Source organism: Aspergillus mulundensis, assembly GCF_003369625.1.
Source record: "Aspergillus mulundensis strain DSM 5745 chromosome Unknown scaffold_5, whole genome shotgun sequence".
NCBI lineage: Eukaryota > Fungi > Ascomycota > Eurotiomycetes > Eurotiales > Aspergillaceae > Aspergillus > Aspergillus mulundensis.
The window spans coordinates 2504862-2528878 of NW_020797893.1; the positions used below are offsets into that span (position 1 = coordinate 2504862).

General features: G+C 52.7%; 10 protein-coding genes across 10 annotated transcripts; 7 read left to right on the plus strand and 3 right to left on the minus strand.

Annotated features, from left to right (window-relative positions):
* Positions 1 to 107: 107 nt before the first annotated feature.
* pld2 (putative phospholipase D (PLD)) lies at positions 108 to 3724 on the plus strand (the record flags this gene model as incomplete). The annotated part of the gene is made up of 5 exons (XM_026748118.1): positions 108 to 314; positions 369 to 723; positions 771 to 914; positions 961 to 3017; positions 3062 to 3724. 5 exons carry the CDS (start codon positions 108 to 110, stop codon positions 3722 to 3724), a joined length of 3426 nt encoding a protein of 1141 aa, XP_026603950.1.
* A 2272-nt stretch (positions 3725 to 5996) lies between these two features.
* On the minus strand, positions 5997 to 8089 carry DSM5745_06103 (uncharacterized protein; the record flags this gene model as incomplete). The annotated part of the gene is made up of 2 exons (XM_026748119.1): positions 5997 to 7106; positions 7154 to 8089. 2 exons carry the CDS (start codon positions 8087 to 8089, stop codon positions 5997 to 5999), a joined length of 2046 nt encoding a protein of 681 aa, XP_026603951.1.
* A 1933-nt stretch (positions 8090 to 10022) lies between these two features.
* Positions 10023 to 10484, plus strand: DSM5745_06104 (serine palmitoyltransferase small subunit family protein; the record flags this gene model as incomplete). Its single annotated transcript, XM_026748120.1, has 1 exon — positions 10023 to 10484. One exon carries the CDS (start codon positions 10023 to 10025, stop codon positions 10482 to 10484), a length of 462 nt encoding a protein of 153 aa, XP_026603952.1.
* A 1324-nt stretch (positions 10485 to 11808) lies between these two features.
* Positions 11809 to 13457, plus strand: DSM5745_06105 (rhomboid family membrane protein; the record flags this gene model as incomplete). Its single annotated transcript, XM_026748121.1, has 3 exons — positions 11809 to 12316; positions 12366 to 13357; positions 13413 to 13457. 3 exons carry the CDS (start codon positions 11809 to 11811, stop codon positions 13455 to 13457), a joined length of 1545 nt encoding a protein of 514 aa, XP_026603953.1.
* A 670-nt stretch (positions 13458 to 14127) lies between these two features.
* On the plus strand, positions 14128 to 15721 carry DSM5745_06106 (DHHC family palmitoyltransferase; the record flags this gene model as incomplete). Its single annotated transcript, XM_026748122.1, has 2 exons — positions 14128 to 14311; positions 14367 to 15721. The coding sequence occupies 2 exons, from the start codon at positions 14128 to 14130 to the stop codon at positions 15719 to 15721; spliced, it is 1539 nt and encodes a 512-aa protein (XP_026603954.1).
* A 416-nt stretch (positions 15722 to 16137) lies between these two features.
* Positions 16138 to 17124, plus strand: DSM5745_06107 (uncharacterized protein; the record flags this gene model as incomplete). Its single annotated transcript, XM_026748123.1, has 1 exon — positions 16138 to 17124. The coding sequence occupies one exon, from the start codon at positions 16138 to 16140 to the stop codon at positions 17122 to 17124; it is 987 nt and encodes a 328-aa protein (XP_026603955.1).
* A 426-nt stretch (positions 17125 to 17550) lies between these two features.
* On the plus strand, positions 17551 to 18633 carry DSM5745_06108 (uncharacterized protein; the record flags this gene model as incomplete). The annotated part of the gene is made up of 1 exon (XM_026748124.1): positions 17551 to 18633. The coding sequence occupies one exon, from the start codon at positions 17551 to 17553 to the stop codon at positions 18631 to 18633; it is 1083 nt and encodes a 360-aa protein (XP_026603956.1).
* A 173-nt stretch (positions 18634 to 18806) lies between these two features.
* DSM5745_06109 (uncharacterized protein) lies at positions 18807 to 20530 on the minus strand (the record flags this gene model as incomplete). Its single annotated transcript, XM_026748125.1, has 6 exons — positions 18807 to 19116; positions 19195 to 19306; positions 19364 to 19426; positions 19503 to 19560; positions 19626 to 20297; positions 20396 to 20530. The coding sequence occupies 6 exons, from the start codon at positions 20528 to 20530 to the stop codon at positions 18807 to 18809; spliced, it is 1350 nt and encodes a 449-aa protein (XP_026603957.1).
* Positions 20531 to 20815: 285 nt separating this feature from the next.
* Positions 20816 to 21664, plus strand: DSM5745_06110 (N-terminal protein methyltransferase; the record flags this gene model as incomplete). The annotated part of the gene is made up of 1 exon (XM_026748126.1): positions 20816 to 21664. One exon carries the CDS (start codon positions 20816 to 20818, stop codon positions 21662 to 21664), a length of 849 nt encoding a protein of 282 aa, XP_026603958.1.
* Positions 21665 to 22033: 369 nt separating this feature from the next.
* Positions 22034 to 23330, minus strand: DSM5745_06111 (uncharacterized protein; the record flags this gene model as incomplete). Its single annotated transcript, XM_026748127.1, has 6 exons — positions 22034 to 22288; positions 22343 to 22692; positions 22748 to 22773; positions 22827 to 22888; positions 22941 to 23059; positions 23126 to 23330. 6 exons carry the CDS (start codon positions 23328 to 23330, stop codon positions 22034 to 22036), a joined length of 1017 nt encoding a protein of 338 aa, XP_026603959.1.
* Positions 23331 to 24017: the final 687 nt, after the last annotated feature.

The following is a 24017-nucleotide window of genomic DNA, read 5'->3' on the forward strand; positions in this document are numbered from 1 at the left end:
TTATCCACGGCTATAAGAGGCGCTCATCCCTCGCCGTCTGACATTTTCGCTCTTTTTGTCTTCTTGGTTTCGCCCATTGCCCATTCTTATCCAATCATCGCGGCGCCATGTCCTATAACCAAGACCACCTGGCCTATGGCCGATATCAAGGCCAGGACCCTGAGGGTGCTGGCGAAGAAAACTCCAGGAGTCTGGTGGGAGACACGTTCAACATGTTGAAGACTAAATACAAATCACATCAAGGCTCTCAGGGTGGCCAAGCACCCGGGAACCAAAACCAATCGTCTCAGAGCTATAGCCAAGGCGGTTATAGTGTACGTTCCACAGATCACGGAAGTTACGGTATACAACGGCTGATTATCTCGCAGGGCGGGCAGAGCTATCCGTCGTACAATAGCCCCGGCCATGACCAAACGGGCCCGAATCAGAGTTCCGGCAAACCGCCGAAGCAAGACAAAACGTCCGGTCTGTTCGGGAAACTCCAGGGAGTTGTTGCGGACCTCGGCGGCGAAGTCGCCCAGCGGTTAGGGACGGCCATCGACCCGCAAGGGTATGCGCAGTATGGAAAACCACAGTCGCAGTCGCAGTCGCAGAATCGGTTCGGCAGTTTCGCGCCCGAGCGTCAGGGCAATGAGGTCCACTGGTATGTCGATGGGTGCTCGTATTTCTATGCGGTCTCCAAGGCCCTGGAGACCGCCAGGGAGTCTGTTTGGATTCTGGACTGTACGTAATCGCGAAACATGTCCCGGGGGGAGCTGACGGTGTATTAGGGTGGCTGTCTCCAGAACTCTACCTTAGACGGCCTCCGGCGAAGAACGAACAGTACCGACTGGATCGATTGCTACAGGCTGCAGCCCAGCGCGGAGTGAAAGTCAACATCATTGTATACAAAGAGGTCACTCAAGCGTTGACTCGTATGTCACCCAGCCGCCAGTAACAGAGCCACGCTAATGAATACAGTGTCTTCGGCCCACACGAAACACCACCTTGAAGCCCTTCATCCCAACATTGCCGTCTTCCGCCACCCCGACCACCTCCCAGACGGACAAGGTCTGGCAGCTTCAATCAGCTCATCGCTCCAGAACCTCTCCCTGGATGCACTGAAGCTAGGGAAGATGTCCGTCGATGCTATGAAGGGCATCTACGGTATCCACGAGGGCACCATCCTCTACTGGGCTCACCACGAAAAGCTCTGCATAGTCGACGGGACAGTTGCTTTCATGGGTGGACTAGACATGTGCTACGGCCGCTGGGACACTCACCAGCATGCCCTTGCTGACATCCACGACAACCCCGCCGACATTGTCTTCCCTGGTCAGGACTACAACAACGCCCGCGTCCTCGATTTCACCGACGTTGCGCATCCCGATCAGAACAAGCTTGACCGGACGCAAACTTCCCGCATGGGTTGGTCTGACGTCGCAGTCAGTTTCCATGGACCGGCCGTGGAGGATATCCGTCGCATGTTTGTCGAGCGTTGGAACTTCCTATACGATATCAAGTACCAGTCACGTAATGACTCGAGGTTCTCGAAGCTGGCGATCTATGGACACCCAGGCTCATCCAGTGGCCATCAGTCCCAGGGACAGCAGGGTTCTCATCAGCAAGTGCCCTATCAGCATGGTCAGCAGTATTCTCAGCAGCCGGGCAATACTCAGCAGCCTCAGTACCAGCCAAGCCAGCATCAACCTGGCCAGCAACAGTATTCCGCTACGTCGCAGCCTACTCAATCGCCCCAACCTACCTGGAATCAGCAGCAGTCAAACACCGGCACCCCTCAGCCTGCAACTCAGTCACCTCAGCCCAACTGGTCCCAGCAACAAACAGGCTACCAACCTTATCATCCCGGCCAGTCGTATTCGCCGGCTCAGGGTACCAGTGAGCTGCCTCCGACAAGCCCTCAACCGAGCTGGAATCAACAGCAGACTTCATACCAACCCGGCCATGGCCAGCAGTCGCAATATGGAACTCCGCAGCAGGCTCAGTCCCCGTATTCTGGTCAATCATTCCCGCCTCCTCCCCCTGGACCGCCTCCAAACCAGGGCCCTGGACAAGCTCAATCGCCATACTTCCCACCTCCCCCTACTCAGGCTGGACAAGAAAACCAACACTCCAGCACTCGTGGCTTCTCGGAGGACTATAGCGAGGACAGGGGCGACCGCGAGAGGGCGTCTGGCGGCAAGCCGGGTCATGGATCTACTTCCAGCTTTGTGCCTCGTCGATTCCGAGACAACTTCGATTCGCTTCGTGGTGAGCTGGCTGGTCAGATTCATCAGTACCAGGACCGTTTCACCAGCGGTGCTCTAGGACGACCCCAGCAGCGCGGTAACATGTCTTGCCAGATCGTTCGTAGCTGCGGTAAATGGAGTAACGGCACGCCCACCGAGCATTCGATTGCGGATGCGTACTGCGAGATTATCCGCCACAGCGAACACTTTGTGTACATCGAGAATCAGTTCTTCATCACAGCAACGGGTGACAAACAGAAGCCAGTGGGCAACAAGATCGGTGCTGCCATCGTTGAGCGTATCCTCCGGGCTGCCCGTGCAGGTCAAAAGTACAAGATCGTCGTTGTCATCCCGAGCGTTCCGTGCTTCGCTGGAGACCTAGGTGACGAAGCTGCCCTGGGAACTCGTGCAATCATGGAGTTCCAGTACAACTCGATTAACCGCGGAGGAAACAGTATCATGGAGCTGATCGCAAAGGAGGGGTATAACCCAATGGAATACATCCGGTTCTACAACCTCCGCAACTATGACCGTCTCCGGTATACCGTCCCCAAAGCGGCTCCCCAGACTGGCGGATTCGGACCTGAACATCGCCCGGCCTTTGACACATCCGCTGCCTATCAGTCCTATCCCTCAGCTCCTGTCGCTTCTAAATCTGGGGGGCAGTGGAACACGGTCAGCTCGTGCTACATGCTCAACGGGCCAGATCTTCGAAGCATCCCCTGGGATGGACCAAGCGAAGCAGAGATTGATGCATTTGTCACGGAGGAACTATACGTCCACTCCAAGGTAAGTCCGCGGATCCTCGCTTTCTTCTTTATCTAACAAAGTAGGTCATGATTGCCGACGACCGCGTGGTTATCTGCGGGTCCGCCAATATCAACGACCGGTCTCAACTGGGCGACCACGATTCCGAGATCGCCGTAATCATTGAAGATAGGACTCCTGTTCCGTCCAAGATGAATGGTCAACAGTGGACAGCCTCTCGATTCGCCTCCTCGCTGCGCCGCCATCTGTTCCGTAAGCATCTGGGCCTGCTGCCTCCGCAGAATTACGAGCATGTCAACGACCAGCTCCACTTTGACTTTGAGTCCCCTGAAAGCCAAATTGTGGCGGATCCTTTGGCGGACACGCTGCTCAGCATGTGGAACACGCGCGCCCACACGAATACCGAAGTCTACCGCGAAGTCTTCCACTCTGTTCCTGACGATACCGTCCGCAACTGGGGCTCGTACAAGGAGTTCTACGGCTATTATTTCAAGAACGCAGACAAGCAGGCCTTTGGCGAGAAGATCGATGGCCCCCCTGCGGCGTACAAGTACGGACACGTAGTTTCTGAGAAGTTCCCAGGGCCCGAGGGCGTAAATCGCGTCAAAGAACTGCTCAGCCAGGTGAAGGGCACGCTGGTGGAGATGCCGCTGATGTTCCTGTGTGAGGAGGACGTGGCTGAATCCGGGTTGACGCTTAACGATCTGACCGAACCGCTCTACACCTAGCCGGTTACTAGTGTGTTGCAGTTCCAATCTCTTTGTTATCTAAGACTTGTGGCTGGTTTCTTGTTTTTGTTTATTCTTGTGGAAAGCTTGATATTGTTGTCCGAGAACAATCTGTAGTTCGTGTGCTCTGATTGGCCAATCCAACCTCACTATTGTGTCCTGCAGTTCTTCTCTCTCGTTCCTTCTCGTCCTGTCCGAGTTCGTCTCTGCCTCTACAAGCCTTCTGGTCGAGTCCTGCCTTTGTCCTCGTATCGCCCTCGTACCTACAGAGTTTCAATCCTGCCATAGCCAACCCGCACGTGGATAGACGCTATTATGGCCCGTCTCAGGAACGCACCCTCGACACAGCAAGAATCAACGCCGACCCTATTGCAATCCCATTGAGGCAGTTTCGTCTTGTCTATACCATTGGCTTCTTCCGGAAGAACAATATCAAGCCGTTGAGACGCGCCACCGGCCCCAGTCATCATTGCCTGCATTCAGGCCCTCGAGAAGAATACCACGCGGCCAAGACACGTGTGCCTGAGCGATTGTTCTTGCCTTCTCGCGTCTTTCATCTCTCCACCATGAATGTGGATCGTGAAGGCTGAATGCATTGAGTCTCAGACACTCAGCGTTCTCGATGCAGTCTCCAGTCCCCTATCCTGCGCACGTACGGGGCCAGGATGAACGTTTGATGGAGGCCAGCAAGAAAGACATAAATATCCCCTTCTCCCTCCCCTAGTCCTGCTTCTTTTTCTCTCCATCCGCTATCATCCTCTACGATCGCAGATACAATCTTTTGCTCACGCAAACCCCCAATCCAATCAAAATGTCTCCCGTCTACGCTCCTGTCTCCAAGGGTATGTCTTCTCGATCCTCTCTCTGGCATCTCTCAACGATCTCAGTTCTCCCTCCCTTCCTTCCTTCAGCTCTCTTTACAATGCCCGAGACTAACTTGTTGCTTCTAGCCTCCCCCGGCGCCGGCTGCGTGGTTATGTAAATAACCCCCCGGAAACCGACCCTCGCAACCCCAATCCATCTACCAGTTTAGTCAAATCGCAACCACCAGCTTTCCCTCACGACCTCGTCAGCTTCCTCGATGAGACCGTCCACTCCAATCGCAGCCCATGACTCGCGAGCGCGTCCCGCTTAACGCAGAACGAACGACCGAACAAAACAAAAAAACTACAAAACCACCACGAAAAACCACCAGGAAACTCTATATATATATCTCCCTTGCTCGCCAGAGGATGATATGATCGGCTCCGCTCTTTTACAGATCGATCGATGACAAATGAGAATCGCAAACGTCTTTCCTACAACCCGCCCTGTCCGCCGTATTCCCTGCCGCTTCGATGGGGTGCGGAAGCTTCACCTCCTCTACCTCTTCTTCTCCCTCTCTGCCGCGATTGGACGACAACCTTTTGCTTTGCTATACGCTACGCTTTGCATACGGATGCTGGTGGCTGGTGTGATTTGGGGCGTCATGGCTTTTTATATCTTCTTCTTCTCTTATATCTCTTGCTTATAGGATAGGTTTGGTGCGTTGGAATGGACTTATATCTTTGCGAGAATTCCTTCTCTTTCTCTTTTCCGCTCCTTTGTAGGTGTGGACTGGATATGTAAGGTGCTGTCTGTGGTACGAAACGTAGCGAGCAATGCAGTAGTTTTGTTGTAAGTACGGTGGAGATTGATGATTCCCCGGCCATACTATACTAATCTTATTGGGCTCGCGCGCCTGGGGAGCAGATTCGTAGACTATAAGTGCAGGGAAAGGGCTATGGGGGTGCAGGTGTAGATAGACGGGGCCCGGGGAGGGTTCAATTAAGCTTTGCTATGGGTTGACGAGGCGCGTGCGTAAAGCATGCTAGTTAGTATATGGAGTATTGCGGTGCGTATGGGCACCTACTCCGTAACCTCATGGGCAGATAGCCTTGGTAGCTAATCCCGGGGCAGAGATGGTGAGTCTAGTGGGAGGCCGGGGCGGGTGGAAGGTGGCTGGGAACCCACCCCTCTATATAAGCACCGACCCTCACTGGGCCAGGAAAGGAGCTGCAAGCGTTCGGGTGTGCAAATGTCATTTTGGGGGCGCCCAGTTTGTATGAGAGAATTACTCTGGGGACAACTTTACTCACTGCTCAGCAAATCTGAGAGTTGTCAAGCTATCAAGCACCGAAGCTATAAGTATCAATAATGCAACTTAACGAAGCTAGAGTACGGTAGTCTTGACTCATCTGATCATACATGGAGTAATCATATCAACGCTGCAAATATATGTGACGGAAGCTAGCTAAGCAACAGAGGTCTCCTTGCGGATTGCATCCACGCGCGCGATGTCATCGGCACTGGGTTCCTGCAGCTCTGCGTCGCCCAAGACAAAGGCCTCACTTACTGCGTCCTCGACCTGTTCCACGATGTGTAGGATCAGATTGACAGACCGTGCCGTCCCCACTTTGACCATGTCCTCGCCCACCGAGCTCTCGATCTTTCCGTCTCCGCCGTTCGCAGTAAGATCAGCTGTGAACGCGCCGCAGATTGCTTTCAGAGGCTCCAGAAACCGATGACGGAAGTATACGTAAGTCTTCTCGAGCTGTAGTTTGCCGCGCAGTTCGTCCGATGATATTAAAATGTAGTAGAGATTCAGCGCCGAATGGATCGAGGGACTTGATTTCTGGGTGAACCGGACCCAGGCCGTCACAAGGTCGGCGGACACATCAAGTTCCATTACGGGGGAGGCGAAGATGAGGGGAAAGAGGACAGAGAAATAGTGGGGATTGAGGAAGATGCTTGGCTCGGGACCAGGGGGCTCTTTGGCTGCTTCTAGAATCTCTTTCTTGAGCCAATCAATTGCTCGGTCTTTGATGGTTCCGTAATACTTGTCCTCTAACACCTTTCGGATTACCTTAAAGCGAGCAACTTGCGAAGGATTTTCATGAATGACCGCGGCAGGGATGCTCCGGATTGTGCTGTATGTCTGGCGAACAGTACATGCTGTCAACGAGACGACAAAGTCTGCGAACTCGGTCTCATCCGACGGTGCTGATATTGGGTTTTGCAGGGATAAAACCGTCAACGCAAGCAGAGAATCGAGCAGCACATGCGGCTGTTCGAAAGCGACCTCATCCAGCTTGCAGAATCTCCCAACAAAGTTGTCAAAGATCCGCGCAAGGTCAGGATAGACCTTAATCGGAGAAGCTTTCGAAGCCTTTCCGGGCGAGAACAACTTCTCGACCGCTGCCCGTGCTGCAAGGAGCAGCAACGACCCATGTCTTTCGAGAGGGATGTCTTCTGCCTTCTTCGGGTGCTCTTCAAAGTCCAACGGTGGAGGCTGCGTCTCGGGAGCCCGGGTGACGACTTCTAGAAGCTCTTCGTCGGTTAGGCCGAAATCTTGGGACAGTGCCTGATTCAGTCAGTACAAAAGCTATCAAAAGGCGGAGAACAACCCACTGTGATTTTAGCAACAATGCTATCCCTTTCTCCGAGTTGCTTGTTATCCATATAGACGTTTGTCGGTGATGCCGTTCCTGGCATGCGTGTTTCCGGATGTAGTTTTTCTTGTACTCGAACAGCCCACGACATTCCAGGGTCCATTGGACCGGAACAGCTCAAAAGATACGATTTGAGGAGCTCGATCAACCCAAACTGGAGGAATCTTCTAATCAACGCACTCTCCTCATTTCTAGCCGGGTTTGGCGAGCTGACTTCGGCTTCAGGGTCCGGGGCAGACGCTTCGGCAACTCGAAGTACTGTCGAATCGCTGGGTGCCCTGGGCGGCGGCGGGGGTCGTTTGCTGGGAGATACGTCTCTAAGAAATTCGAGCAGAGCGATTGTGGTCTCATTCGTTGGCATCGAGGTGTATGCTTCCAGTACTGCCTGTAGGGACGTTGCCAGGAACCGGCTGGGAGACTTTGTCTGTATACGGGAATGAAGGGTGGAGAGCATCGCAACGAGGGTGTTGAACTTGAGAACGTGAAGAGGGATGGTCTTTGTCGATGCTTTAGCTTCATTACCGTCTAGGTTGACATCCTCGAGCTGTGTCTCTAGCTGTTTGTCAGAGTCCTCTTCGTCGTCTTCGGCGGGATGTAGCTGCATAAGAGCGTCGGATACCCGCAAGATAACTTCCCTGGGATTCCCAAGGCGTGCCACATCCTTCAGACACTCTTGGGACTCTGGTAGCATGGGAAGAAGGATCTTTACCAAGTCCCAGCCGATATTCGTTGTCAGGACCTCATCTTGGAGGAGCTTGTGCAAGGTCGGCAGGCGGGCGGGGGTTAGCTGATATTCCAGCAAAGTGAGGTAAGTGAGGTAGTCAGTGGCTGGAGGGAGAGCCTTGATGAGGGGGTCCTCCCCAGCCATCAAGATGGACTGATTCACCGACGACATTGTTCGCGATGTATAAGCCTCCGGGGAGAAGAGAAGAAAAGAAGGGTCCCCCGCGGTTAGAGCTGCGTAAGCTCCAAACAGCTTGGCGGCTAACAGCGGGGCAGCCATGACATCACTGGCGAGCGGCTCAGGTACCTACATTGCAGATAACAGATAACAGATAACGGCTTTTGCAAGAGGACACTCCATGGATGGCATTTCAGACACCATGGTATCGCAACAATATTGCATGGTCGAAGATACCCCCTGTCTCCTAGAAACATCTACCATCAAAGGTCATGGGTTGAAAGACAATCCTAGACAATCAGGACAGTGTGAGATGCGAAAGCAGAACTGAAATCTCCTATCATGGGCCCTTGTGTGCCCTGGTCTGCTCGTCACAGTCATTTTTCTTCTTTCCAGCCAACGAAGCGCAATAATCGTCGACCACCCTATTCTCATACACTATGGCCGCTGGGATGCAACTGGATCAGGCCGATAGAGTTTTACAACGAGGTGAGGTGAGACTTCCGAGCATTTGCCGATCGCCGAAAAGGACGGCCAAATTTCGGGAAATGATGCCCAAGTCGGAAGAGAATTTGATCTACCTGAGCCCAATGATATTTCCCATACAGAGTATGACTTTGACGATGAGTTTCTCAGAAGCGTCGATCTTAGATGATTTGCGTGACCTATAGCCAGTGCTGACTTGTTTGCTTCAGGTCGCGATATTCATTATTGTCACGAAAACAACAAACAGACGATAAGCCTTGTCGATAGACTCGATAAGGATGATCGACGTCATGTGATTCAGTTTCGGAACGCCGGCGCAAAGTTGACGAGCCAAGAGCCAAGCCTGCTCTTTTTATTATTCGTTTTCACGCTGAATGATGATTACCAACTCATCAGAGCTGAGAATGAGTCAATCAAAGTCAACTACTCCAGCCTCGGCTTGACTGCTTCCAGGGCTGGTACCTGAAATCCCCGGCCTGCAGGAGCCCGAGATCAGCAACACCCAAAACAGTGCGACGCAATTCCACCAACATAACTACGGAGTACGAGCTCTCCAAACTTCGTACCTCCTTGTCAACGTGCCTAGATGACTGTTTCGCATCTTGCATCTTGTGTCCGTCTCCTAGCCTCGTGTATAAATTGCTTATTGCAAGAATCTCGAAGCCTGCGGGAGTTGCCGGTCGAGCCGAGCGATATTGCGATGTTGTATGCGGCTGATGATTGGGTCGCGTTATGGGTACCGGGTTGAAAATCATGGAATGACGACTCGAGCAATTCGATTAATCAAGAAAACCTGGGTCCAAGCGGAGAGTTTTTGCGCATGGATCCATCCTCAGTTCCTTAGTCCCTGCGACTATTCCCTGAAGAGCAAATCCGCCTCACGATCGGTCCATGCTTGATTTTCACAAGGCGTTTTCTTCCATCCGCGCCCTACCGGTTTTCCGGGCTTCCTCCCCATCTCGCCCTTCACCTCCTCGCCATCCCTTTCCTCGACTCTTTGATTGCTTTGCTGGGGTTCCTGTACATTAGAGCTGTCTGTACTGTGCTTATTAGATTCAGTTTCGCCTTCTGGGCACGCACTGACATACACCGACCGCTTAGATTCATACATCCGGAACCTTCGGCTCGCGTCTCGCTTACTCCTCATTGCTGTCGTTTATTCAGCAATCTCGTCGGCAGAGGTATCCGATCATTTAAGCATACGAAGCCAACCTTGGCATATCGCGGACATCGAATTGCGCGTCTTTCACCTTGTTTATTCCGAAAACATAATCCGTCGAGCTTGGTCTCCGCCTACGCCAGGTTGCTGGAGGGTGGAAGTATACGTGAGCTGAACTAGTACTAGTAGTCAGCGAGGGAAGGGGACGGGTGTACAAATCAGGGCAGTAAACTGGGAGGAGCGACCTGTCCTGGTGCTGCCACACCTTCTCTCAACGCGGAAATGGCGACCGAAATGCGGTCTTTCTACACACCTGCAACCTCAACGCACATCTCGTCCCATGGCCCAGCCGCAGTTGATGAGCTGATCAACAAATACTCTTCTACTATGGCTACAGCTACCTCTCCCTCGAGCACCCATGCGATCGGCAGAGCGCAGCGCAACATCTTCCAGCGAGCCGTCGACCGCGTCCGTTTGGAGTACTACCGGTACGAGGTCACGTACGGCCTTTATGTTATGACTCCGGGCGAGAAGCTTGTCGCAAACACCTTTGTCATCGTCTTCCTCGCTCTCCTGCTCTGGGCGACCCTCGTCTACTTCCCGGCTCTTCTCTACCAAAAGTTGTCGCGTCTCGTCTGGCTGTTGACCGGCCAGAGCGGCGAAGAAATGGGGGCTGCGTTGGGGATCCTGGATGCGCACACTGCTTCAATACAGTCTTTTGCTCCCGAAAAAGCAGCACTGTAATCATTGGACTCCGTCCCTGAGCGTTCGGCCATCATGATGTTTTACCAGTTTTGACTATTTGTCTTGTTTCGATTCCCTTGCTTTGGTGAATTTTTGGCACGGGATTTGGCTTTGAAGGTAATTGGGTCTCATTTCCACCCAAGTCATGGTCCATCGCTAATTGAGCGTTGCACAGTGCCCGTATCATCCTTTACTTTTTGGAGTTTGGCGCGATTGGGGTTTTCTATATCTATTCGAATGACGAAACGAACTCGTCAGATTAATGACTTCACGGAGGAAGGGCTTATACAGCGACAACGACTACCGAATATAATGACAGATAATGCGTCCTCGAAGCTCGAATGGCCTTGATGGTGCAGTCGCTCGCCCGCGAACCTAGCTTTCCGTGTTCTCTTTACCTTCACCTTTTGTCTTAAATCGTGGTGCTTTGGATTCAACGGCATTGAGATTACGGTTCTTGGTATGCTTGGATTACATACACTGTTTCGATGTATATAGTCTGATCCGCCATTTTGGATCAGCGGTGACTATCGTTATGGGTCGAGTGTGAACACAGCGCTAATAATGCTTAATGTTAAATATGAACATACTCATTCAAACAGAATAGACCGTAAACACGATTAACGCCAGTTGGGCTGTACTTTGTAGTTGTGTAGTTAGCCCGGGTTGAATGGGTTCGAGCCTCAGCCACATGCCGATAAAAATAAATTAAAAAGCGATGGATGACAGCATCAGCCACGGCAGCTTTAGGCTACTCAGCCTACTCACTCTCTACCAGGATCATCATCAGCTCCACGACTACAGAACCCACTTGGATACCGGCCTGACAGTTGAAGTTCTGGGTCAAAAGTGCACTCCTACTCGGTCTATCAGTGGCTGATCAGAAGCCAACGAAGATGCTGACGAAGCTTGCTCGATCGGCCCCCCAAAAATAGTCGCCCGCAAAACGACTGCCTAACATCTTAACTTAACGCGCAACCACCAGTCTTTTTCTCTGCTTCACTTGCTTTTTCATCTTTCGCTTATTTTTTCCAACATCCTGGCACCCTCGTTCCTTTGTTTGAAACCATATCTCACCCCATCCTTGCATTGACATTCCCACGTTCTGTGCCTCTCGTTTGTCTGGTTCAGGTCCCATTCCAACCTCGGAACTTGGTTCTTCCCCCCTGGCTGGTTTTCAAGTGATTTGAGGCCGCGAGGCGTTCGCCAACCGCTAAGAAAAGCAAATCATTCTTTGTTATTTCCGATACGTCAGGTCTGAGCAGTTTTGCTTTGTTCGCAGAGAAACCTATCCCTTGCCGCTGCCCCCCCGCGATCCGTCACGATGGCCGCCCAAGGCTACTACAACAGCGCGTACAGCAGCCCACCTGCATATGAACAACACGATCATACTCCAGATCAAATCAACAGTGTATCGCCACGGCCGAGCCCGAGTCCAGTAGCATACAACCACAATAACGCTCCCTACTACCAACCGGACGACCCTCACGACCCTCATAACCTCCGCTACAGTCAACAATCCATCGGTTCGGATAATGGAGCATACGTTGCAGGAGGGAGAATAAACGAGCACGATCAATACGCAGAGAATATTCCGCTCAAGTCGGCGAATCCTTACGATAACGGCAACCCCGCATACGACAACGGGCACCCCCCTCAGCCTTGGATGCAGCAACCAACTCACTATGCGCCAGATCCTGGCATGATGGAACCGCAGGCTCCTCGGCGGCAGAAGAAGAAGAAAGGGTTCTTTCAGAAGAAGATCGCCTATGTTACCTATATCTTAACGCTAGCTCAGGTCATAGTCTTCATTGTTGAGTTGGTGAAGATGGGTAAGTTGCTCAAGCAATACCAATAAGCCGGTTCTGGCTGACTCCCTAGGCCAACTTACCGGAAGCCCAATCCAAACGAAGCCCCAGTTCAACCCGATGGTTGGCCCCTCCGCATACGTCCAGATCAACATGGGTGCGAGATATACCCCGTGCATGAAGAATGTGCCCGGAGTTCAGAACGCTACTCAACAAGTTCTCTTTCCCTGCCCGAATGCTACGACCACAGACTCGGACTGTTCTCTGTCCGAACTGTGCGGATTTGACGGAGTTCCAAACCCAACTCCTGGCGGGTCACTCGACGATCAGCCTGAGCCAGATCAGTGGTTCCGCTTTATCATTCCTATGTTCCTTCACAGTGGATTCGTTCATATCGGTTTCAACTTGCTAGTCCAGATGACCATGGGGGCAGATATGGAACGAATGATTGGTTGGTGGCGGTATGGTTTGGTCTACCTGTCCAGCGGTATCTGGGGCTTCGTTCTTGGAGGCAATTACGCTGGTCAAGGTGAAGCGTCCTGTGGCTGTTCTGGTGCGCTTTTTGGCATTCTCGCGCTTTTCGTCTTGGACCTTCTTTACGGTTGGAAAGATCGCCAGAACCCTTGGGTGGAGTTTATTATCATGATTCTGGGTATCGCGGTCTCGTTCGTGCTTGGCCTACTTCCGGGGTTGGACAACTTTTCTCATCTTGGCGGATTTACCATGGGCCTTGCGCTTGGTCTCTGCGTCATGAGGTCTCCTAATGCTCTCCGTGAGCGTATCGGGCTCGCTCGCAGTCCGTACGTCGCCATGAGCGGCGGTGTTGCCGCGGAAAATGCCGACTCCGACGCAAACCGCAAGACGTCAAGCGGTTCCAAATTTGACAAGCTTGGAAAGTTCAGCCCCAAGGGATTCTTCGCCGGCCGGAAACCTCTATGGTGGGCTTGGTGGCTGGTCCGTTTAGGGGCATTGGTCGCTGTTCTCGTTGGCTTCATCCTTCTTATTGTGAACTTCTACAAGTACCCGAGCTCCAACTGTTCTTGGTGCTACAGGTTCAGTTGTCTGGTGAGTCTACAAATTCTCCCATGTTTTATGCAGCTTTACTGACCCTTCTTTGTAGCCTGTCAATGGCTGGTGCGACCAAGGAAACCTGTTCTCAAGCTAAGCGTGTGCTCTTCTCGACCATCTTAAATACCTGGCGCGCTATACCCGCCTTCATTCTTGATATATTATATATCTACTTCTATGGGTCTGCTACATTGTATCCTGCATGGCACTTTTATATATCCCGGGCGTTCGGAGGGTCGGCTATGTTTCGCAGTTTGATGGCTTTTGGAGCAGCGAATTTTTCCATCTTTGTTCATATTACTATGAGATAGCATAGTCCTGGCTTCACCAGATATCAATGTATATGATGAATATTTAGGCAACATTAATTTCGATCATTTCTCCTACAAAGCAATGTGGGTGCATACGTAGACCCCTACGTAACTATTTGCGGCGCATCAGCCGCGTGGCTGTGGCGGTGCACCTCATCGATTAATCCCGGCGATTATCACGATCGAACCTCAGCATAAGCTCGCTCCAATCTTCGGCTTCTCACGCCTTCTGTTTATACTGGTTTTCCGCCTCTCTTCTCGTACTTTATACTATACGCCTTGCTTTTGTCAGCGCTCTCTTGTTTCTTCTGCTTTCCGGCCGTTGCCGCTCCTCCCCGCACGATTTGAGCATGCGATACCCGCAATGATATCCCGCCCTTTCTAATCTCTTTACGCCTTAATTTTCCTTCTAAACACGTCGGCTGAGCTCCGACACCGGTTATGGCCACATTGGCCATGTCAACTCCCACATCCCCGATCTGGCCGAAGCGCCGGCCCAAAGCATGGGCCATGCGATGCGAGCGGTACTGCTGCGCGGCTGCGACATACTTCCCGTTGGCATTTGTCTACAGCTTGACAACATGGGCCGTATATGTGGAAGCTAGCGTAGGCCTGAAGCCGACCAGTAGTTCCTGGATTGGTAAGTCGGTATAAATACTTCAGGCTCTTCGTTCTGCTGACGGGTTCTCCCTTAGGACTACCGAGCTCGATCCTCGGAGTCGCCCTCTACCTACTCCTCAACATCTCTTACACAACCGCCGTCTTCACCGACCCCGGATCACCACTTGGTACGCGTCGTGGCGACCAACACTCATACAGTGCTTTGCCGATCACCGAATTACCTGAATATACATCCTTCACCGTGAACTCATCCGGCGGGTCTCGGTTCTGCAAGAAATGTCAGTGTCCGAAGCCGGACCGGGCGCATCACTGTTCTACGTGCAAGCGGTGCGTGCTAAAAATGGACCATCATTGTCCATGGCTGGCGACTTGCGTTGGAATGCACAACTACAAGGCGTTCCTGCTTTTCTTAATATACACATCGTTGTTTTGCTGGGTGGACTTTGGCGTATCGGCTATATGGATTTGGACAGAGGTGTTCAATGACACGCGTTATATGGATGGAATCTTGCCGGTTAACGTCGTTCTGCTGTCGATTCTCGGAGGTATCATCGGCCTCGTTTTGACTGGGTTTACGGCGTGGCATATCAGTCTTGCCGCCCGTGGGTTGACTACGATTGAATGTTTGGAGAAGACTCGGTATGTCTCACCGTTGCGGAAAGCGCTGGATCGCCGCCGCTACAATGGCCTGCTGGGCAACAATGATGCTAGGAACGGTGGTGAGGAACCGGAGAGCTTTGGCGGCCGACTACAGAGCTATGGGAACCGGATCCTGGACGCCCATGCGAATGCTATACCTGGTGTTACCCGCCCGGAAGAGGGCGTGGACTCGAGCGAGAACCTAACACCCGCGCAACAAGCGCTGTCTCGCTCATATGCGGATCTGGAACGGCAACGCGAGCACGACCGCTATGAAGACTACTTGGCGGAGCTCGATAACGAAAAGATGCCGCATGCGTTTGACCTCGGTTGGAAGCGCAATCTGCTACATCTGTTTGGCCACAGGCCTCTTCATTGGCTGATACCTACGCACACGACGGAAGGGAATGGTTATGAATGGAACCCGAGTCCCAAGTTCTTGGAAGCGCAAGAACGAGTCCGTCAGCAACGGGAGCAAGTAGCGGATGAGCAACGACAGTACCAACGTGATTTGTATTTGCGGAATATGGGTAACAGCCGCGCCTGGCTAGGCTCTGACTTACCACCGGGATGGACACCAGACCAGCCCCTTGGCGGACTGTATGATCCTGAGCGACCAGCTACTGGCGTTTCAATGAAGACACTTGCTCCTCGATCTCCGCGGCCGCGGCCGGGCGAGGAAACCGATACGGAAGACCTCGATAATGATGACTTTGCTCTCGAGCCTACTCATGGCAAGGGGTCTGGGAAGCAAGGCTCACGTGAAGACGACTGGCGCGATTGGGATTGAACATTTTCTGTATAGGCGTTTAGATTGTATACATAGTCTTAGGGCTGTTCGACGGCGTGGGGGGTGCGGAGTTAATTGTCGGAGTTAGATTAATTGATGCCTGACATAACAGGCACGCATGCTATTCCAATAGGATGTCGCCAACTTGCATCAACTTCCTTCATATTTATTCCTCGTGCAGACCATCTATCTGCTCTAACTCGCTATCAATCCTCTCTTAACATTCTGCGCTATCCTAGCTGGCCTTGGAATCGCCATCCCACCTGATAATCCCCCCCTTATCAGCTCAGTCGCAACACAATCTATACGAGTCTACCAACCTCGAAGCACGCGCACAACACCACAAATCAAGGAGTATCAGAATACACCTCGACAAGAACCCCTCTCCAGGCGAGAACTCCAACACCGAGAACAAAATGTCACGCTCCGTCCGCCGCCTAATGAAGGAAGCCTCCGAGCTCTCCGCCTCCCCCTCCCCGCACTTCCACGCCGCGCCCGTCTCCGACTCAAACCTCTACGACTGGCATTTTACTCTCGCCGGCCCACCCCCACCATCCCCCTACGCCGGTGGCATCTACCACGGGCGCATCGTCCTCCCACCAACATACCCACTCCGCCCGCCCTCCTTCCGCTTCCTCACCCCGTCCGGCCGCTTCGAAGTCAACCGCGAGATCTGCCTGAGTATCTCGGGGCACCACGAGGAGACGTGGCAGCCGGCCTGGGGGATTCGGACGGCGCTGCTGGCGATCAGAAGCTTCATGGAGGGTGATGCGAGGGGCCAGGTTGGTGGGCTTGAGGGCGTGAGTGATGAGATCAGGCGCCAGTGGGCGGGGATGAGCCGCGGGTGGTGCTGTGAGGGGTGTGGGGGGAAGACTAATGAAGTCATTTTGAGGGAGTGGAGGGCGTTTTGTGTGGAGCGGGGGGTTGATGTTGAGAAGGAGGAGGAGGTTGAGGGGGTGCCGGAGGGGTTGAGGATTGGGGTTGGGAAGAAGGAGAAGGAGGAGGGTGAGAACTCGACGGCTACGGACAGTGCGAATGTGGAGGGCGATGAGACGGAGAAGCCAAAGCCAGTCTCTACCACCATCGATGCGGCTACTAGAGGTGCCGAGGAGAAAAGCACGAGTACCGGTACGTCTGCACCGGACGGGACAGGTCTATCTTCGTCCACGACGACGACTCAAGCACCAGTACCTCGGACAGCGCCTACTCCGGGACAAGCATCAACATCAGCGCCGACACCACAAGCCATTACACAACGACCGCGCCCTACGCCCACGAGGCCAGCTATCCAGCCTGCGCCACCCCCTTCGCAGGATAGCCCATGGCTGGACCGGGCTATATTCGGCGTGCTGGTCGCGCTGATTCTGATGGTTCTCCGGCGGTTCGTCAACATTGAGGAATAAGATTGAATGTCGGGCGTTAGGGTGGATTGTTTATATGGATGATCATTTAAGAGCGCTTTGGAAATTACAGCTATAGTCCGGCTTGGAGAATGTTACTACATCTTGTATCATCTCGGGCTAGCCATGACTGCTCGCGATAACCTAGCCCATGACCATCTCCGGCGAGATAATTCTATGCTGGCAGGCACGGGCTTCACCGTGCCGTATCGTTGCGTGGACTGGGCTCCTTCCATCTCTGGCCGAGTCGGTGGCTGCTGCATTTCTGTCGCTCAATAGAGGGAAGGCGCCTTCTTTTCTTTTGCGCGATGTTTTCATCTTCCCCTGGCCGGCTCCCTCCCTCTCCCGTCTTCTTCTGCGGACTTTGGAACTCTGTGCACCGCTGCGAATCTTTTATTGAGCATACTTACTCACTCCTCCCTCTCCAAGATGGCACCCTTCTTTAACAAGCGCGCTAAAGAGGACCAGCCTCAGTCTAGCCAGCCCAAAAAGACGCTCCCTCCTCCTAAACCCGAAGAACCTACATACAAGACGAGTGCACAGCTTACCCAAATGTTCCCTCCACGTCCGACATTTACCGAGAAGGACATCACTTTTCAGAAAGGCCGCGTCTTCCTCGTAACCGGTGGCACTTCAGGAATCGGTTTCGAGCTCGCCAAGATCCTCTACGCCAGAGGTGGCACCGTATACATCACAGGCCGGACGGAGGAGAAGGCGAAGGAAGCCGTTCAGAAGATCCAGTCCTCTGTCGGCGAACGCGACGGCCAAATCGACTATATCGTTCTCAAACTCGACGACCTAACCTCCATCCGAGAATCGGCCGATGCATTCATGGAGAAGGAGTCCAAGCTCGATGTGCTTTGGAACAACGCCGGCGTTGCCCAGCCTCCTGTGGGCGTTTTGTCGAAGCAGGGATTAGAACTTCAGCTCGCTACCAACTGCCTCGGGCCTTTTCTGTTCACACAGATGATGATCCCTCTTCTCGATGCGGCCGTTGCACTGAACGGCCCGGCTTTCCCTGGCTCAGTGAGGGTGGTCTGGCTGAGTGATCAGGTCGTTGAACTCAATTCGCCTCTGGAGGGTATCGTCATGAAGGAGCTGAGTAACCCTCCACAAGACAACGCTCGCAACTACCTCAACTCGAAGACCGGAACCTGGTTTTTGGCAACCGAGTTTGCACGCCGATACGGTCAAGGACACGGCATTGTCAGCGTGGCAATGCACCCTGGTGCCGCCAGCACCAACCTTCTCAGACACGCGGGATGGACGAAGGTCCTCAAGGGGCCGTTGTTGCATAGCCCGAGGCTGGCTGCCCTCACCGAATTGTATGCTGGTCTATCGTCGGATATCAACCTCGAGAACAACGGTTGTTACGTGATTCCATGGGGCCGCATTCATACCACCGTCGCCCCCCATCTGATGAACGCGATGAGGTCCAAGGAGGTCGGTGGAACAGGAAGGGCACAACAATTCTGGGATTTCTGCGACGACAAGACCAAGGATTATCACTAAGCTTTGACTGTTTCGTTTGGGTTACTCCTATTCTTGTTCCTAAAACACTTGTCTTCATTCTGCTGTGCCATGAGTTGGCTTTATTGTATATTATACCTGATTCGACGACGGAATCGCATTACTACATAACATGGTATCATCATTTTAACCTTGAGGCCTCCTCGTAGTCTAGTCTAGTCAGTCATGGATATTACAGCACACTCGCACAGGCGCTGTATCTGCTTCCAGCGGGCTAGTGTCAAAGCGACCTTTTCCTTCTCCTTCTCAGACTTCAGCAGCTCTTCAAGAGAAGTAATGGTCACATTGCACTCCCGCTGGTATATCTCAATCCAACCACGTACTACACTCGCAGTTTTGCTCGCATCGAACCCCCGGTCAGATGCGCCATCAACATGATCCCGCCATTGTGATCGACTCATGTACTTTATACTTGCGGCTGCCATGGTGCTAGAATCTGCACCGGACGCCGTAATTTCATAGTTTCTGACCCAGTGTTAGAGCGCCTCTATAGGGGAGACAAATCGAGATGAAAGGATTGCAGATTAGAACAGAAGTACGCACCCGAAGTGTTCCCTCTCAGCCAACTCTTTCCTTTCGGATCTTGTCAGCTCGGGCAGAATAATGTCGTCCAGGTACACTCCGTCTGAGGGGTTCTGGTCGGGGCAGAAGCCGTCTTGGGCAAGACTTTGTTAGGTGAAGTGGGCATGAGCCATAGTGATAGAGCACTTACATTCAACCAGTAGAAAATCATTCGAGTGCGCGCCATAGCTCATGTAGACCTCTTCACCCTTTTCTGCATTCGCCGGAGGCCGTTAGGAGTGCTGCGCGGGTAGCCAGAAGCGTAGAAGGATACTGAGATCGATACGAACCATAACGCCGCGAAGCCTGGAATCTATACATATCGCCATCAAACGTGACCTCGCATGCCTGGTCCATTCATCAGCATCATCTCTCCGGCTTAGCCCTACAACCTCTAGTACGCGTCAACTCACCGCGTCATCGGCATGGTTGAAATAATCCGCAAACGGCACCATCCCGATCGCATCGTTCCAGTCAGTCGGCTCCTCCTTCCCGGGCGAGAGGTAGTAGAAGCTACGCGAGTTGATGATCGCCCAGTTATACGCGAAGCTCTTCCAGTCTGTTTCGGGGAACACGGAACGGACTGCGTCCCAGGTGTCGAGCAGTCGCTTTTCTTGCCGGGGGAGGAGGTTCTGGTACCGAATTTCGTGGGTGTATGTGGGCGCTGCTTCGGAGTTGGAGTTGGACCTGGCCTTAGGGTTTTGGTTTGGGATGGTGTTCCAGAGGCCTGAGATTGAGGGTGGGAGGAGAGATAAGTTAGGGCTAGGTCGGGGATCTGAGTCTGATATGGCACTACCCGCTGCAGTAGCTCTGCGGCTTTGAGCAGTGTCTTCTGCGTCGGGATTGGAACGCCGTAACCACCCCGGCCAGAAAATAGGCATGCTCGTTTCGAAATCCTCCCAGCTCGGCCAGACTCTCCTCCATATATCTAGACCTGGCTGAGTCGTAGAGTCTCCATGACATAGGAGCGCCACCAGAAGGGCGTGGTTCATTGCATCCTCAGGGAACAGTGAGACAAAGGACTTGGGGATGGAGTCCCTTGTGAGCATCAAGTTCACGGGCACAGAGAGCATGGTTTCGTTTTTCTAGCTATAAAGTTAGTGTAGTTCTCATCCCATGTAACTTGACGCAAGGATACACAAGTTACAAAATTGGATATTGGGTCAAAGACAGACATACTCACTCGTATAACCCGCGTCGCAACCATGCCCAGCCCTCTACCAGGAAATCGTGCTGGGGCAATGCCCTTGATGTTGATGCCGTGGGACACAGCCCATTGCGTAAGCGCGGTGTGCTCCGCCCCTGGAGATAAGTCCATAGTAGATACCGTCTAAACTGAAGGACAGGATGGGATTCAGAGGGATGTTTGATGTATCTCGAGGACGTTGTGAGCATTCTGCCTAATCGGGTTAGACTAATTGCCTCAGGTTTCAAAGAATGAGCTTAGTAAGCATTTTAAAGCCTGATTTATGAGGCAGAAGTCTCTATCTCTTAAGACCGCGATCAAACCACCACACCACAAGACAAGACACAAGCATCCTGCAAGGACCTAACCTCACCACTACCCTTTTCCTCCTCTCCGAACTTTACCCTCACCCTCACAATGCCGCCACAAACCCGATCCCAGCGGAAACCCGCTTCCGCAATCCCAACCACAACACACCCTCAAGTCTTCCAAACCCTCCCTCCAGACGCGCAAATCAACCACGCTGCCTCAATAAGATACTGGGACAGCCTCGACGCAACACCGGGCACCATGCTGGGCATCATGGGCGACTACCCATGGTACACGCGGATCGACCTCCGGGGGTCCAAGAACTTTATAGCGAAAGCGCGGCGCCTCGTTCCGGGCGCTAACACAGGCAAGAAACTGGGCCGCGGAGTGGATTGTGGTGCGGGGGTTGGACGGGTTACCGAGGGGCTCCTGAGGGATGTGTGTGAGGTTGTTGATGCTGTTGAGCCTGTTGAGAAGTTTGCGAGTGTTATGAGGGGGCGGAAGAGTGGGGAAGACAGCGCGAGGGCGTCGAATGGAGCGCAAACGGAGACGCAGGGAGGTGGTGATGGTGAGAGTGAAAGTGAGAGGGGGGTTATTGGGGATATCTATGTTACGGGCCTGGAGTCCTGGACGCCGACGCAGAAATACGATCTGGTATGGGCGCAGTTCTGCGCGAACTATGTGACGGATGCGCAGCTTGTCGAGTTCCTGCGGCGGTGCTGTGCGTCGCTAACGGAGAGCGGGATTGTGGGTTTCAAGGAGAATATCTCGACGGATTTCAATGGGCAGGATATGTACGATGAGGAGGATAGCAGTGTCACTCGGACGGACGAGAAGTTTAGAGCCCTATTTAAGGAGGCTGGGATGGGTGTTGTTGCGTCGGAGCTGCAGACGGGGATTCCAAAGAACTACAATTTGCTTCCTGTCCGATTCTATGCGCTGAGACCTAGACCTTGAAGAACGCTAGAAACGCTAAACAATGAGAGCATCCGCCGCTGCCAACATAAACCGTCACGCCCAAAGGAACTGAATTTTGCATCGAATATAAAGGTCTTCAAACCGCCATTTACCCCTATAAAACTCGGTCCAGACTTGAGCTGTACATGCCTCTTATTGAAATTGATTGTTTTGAAAAGACAGACCCAAAGGAAGACTCGTTGAGACATCTTGAAGAAATATGGACACATTGCAATAATACAAAGCTCGAATGAAGAGAGACATGGGTATCTATTGCGGCTATCATGATTCGTACGACGTTGCTGTGGTGATTGTGTTGCTGATATAAGTTTCGTGGGTTGATTATATGTAAGGTTGATGGATGAACGTTCACGATTGCGTTTCAGACATGGACGCTGCAGACGGCTTCTCTCGAACTAGTCTCTGCGGGAAGAAGCGCGGGAAATGGATGGACTCAAGGCGAGTCCGAGCCGTTGGAGCATTGATATCGTCGACGTATGCCTCGCCTCCTTGAGCGCCGTTGGTCCGCCATGCTTCCTTCTCGCGTCGAAGATCGCTTTGGACCCACGGGATAGTGATTAATGTCCAGAGACCGGCCCAGACAAATGGAACTGACCACCCGATCTGCAGAAAGTTCATTAGCCGTTGCGTCGAATGCAATGGATACAAGATACATACAACAAAGGCGGCGTCCTGGGGTGTAGTGAAGATCATTGCGGTGATGGCAGCGGCCCAGATGATGGAGCCACCTGCCCAGAAGAAGTTCATCTGCACAAGCATGCGGCGGAAATATGGGCTAGATAGGTAACGGGTTCGCAGGGCGTATCGATAAATTTGACCTCCGCCTCCGTCGACCGCAACCACATCTTCAATCATGACATATAAGGCTGTGGGCATGACGGCACCTTTTGGAGTGGAGGAGATGCGGAAGGGGGCTCTGAATCCGCACGCGCGGAGAATGTCCAGTGAAAGGTAAACGGCCCCAAAGTAGAACATCACCGTGGGGAGAACCATAGCGACAAGGCGCACTAAAGAACGGTGGTCAGTAGGGTTTAAAGATCGATCTCTCAAGCTAGTTCTCACCATAAGGCTCCTCTGGTACCGTTCCGCTGTGAGAATTGTCAGCAAAAGCCAAGTTTTGTCGAATTGGGAGTCAACGTACGTGATGAGTTCAACCGCCAATATCAGCCATACGATGGTGAAGTTGATTTGGAAGAAGTCCAGCTACCGAGGTCAGCATCGTGATCAATCAAGGAGTCCTTGTATATGCGCCTACCCATGACTTCCTAGCATTCAATGGCCGGGTTGTAGAGTCGGAGCGGAAGAGGTTGTAGAGTCGATAGAAGTATTCGAAGACGGAGATACCTCCCAATGAGATGGTGACAATGGTGAAGACTATAAAGCGATCATGTTAGCCTGCCACTATCTCTTTTATCACACCACTTGACTAAACGGACATACCCAGGTTATGCGACAGGTTCGTGCCGTACCATAGCCCAAAATATAACGCAAGCGGCTGAGCGATGCAGTCGATGAGAAACAAGGACCAGAAGAATGCGATCGATTTTTTTCGGTCTCGCAGGGAATATGGGAGTGGCGGAGGCTCTGAGGTGCCTGCAGAAGTGGCAGGCACCTCAGCGGTAGCAGGGTTCGCTTCTGTATCCATCAAAGCGTGAGTTGATTGTGGTGGTGAGGTTATTCGGAGGGTTTGGGCATTCGGAAGTTCATGTGGGTGGTCCCTGGGAGGCGAGAAAAGCAATATGAACGGTTTGACGGAACCACCGGAGATAAGAGATCCTGTATTGCGCACAGATTCAAATTGGGCGCTTTCAAATAGAATAACCGTGCCTCGTGAAAGTCCGGAACAAACGGTAATGTCAAAGACTCAAAAGAGTAGAGCTGACGGGCTTGTTTTTCAACGCCTGGAAGGGCCTCAGGTTGTGCCTTTCTGACGTAAACCAAGCGGTGATGTCAGAGCCGAGTTCCGTCAAACATTCCCTCCGGCTGCGGTCATGATCTTCGCTGTCTGGATCCGGTCTTCACTCTTCATATCTCATTTCTGCAGAGCGCTTACGCTGCTCCAGTGTTGGCTCCGGTCAGCCAAGCAGATAATGAGGTCTGAGTGATATAAGCCCAGTGTGGTCCGTTTCTTGCACGCCAAGCCTAAGGGTTCTATAGTTATCTATAGTCTCGGCCCGGATGAGCTCTTCAGCCGAAACAACACCGGAGTCAGTCTGTCCATGGTACGATTGCGCAACTACATCTAAGAGCTCGTCTCATTCTTCGGTTCAGCATGCACTGCAAAATGTCTTTGCAACCGTGGATATGGGCAGATGGTGCGCCAGACGGGCTA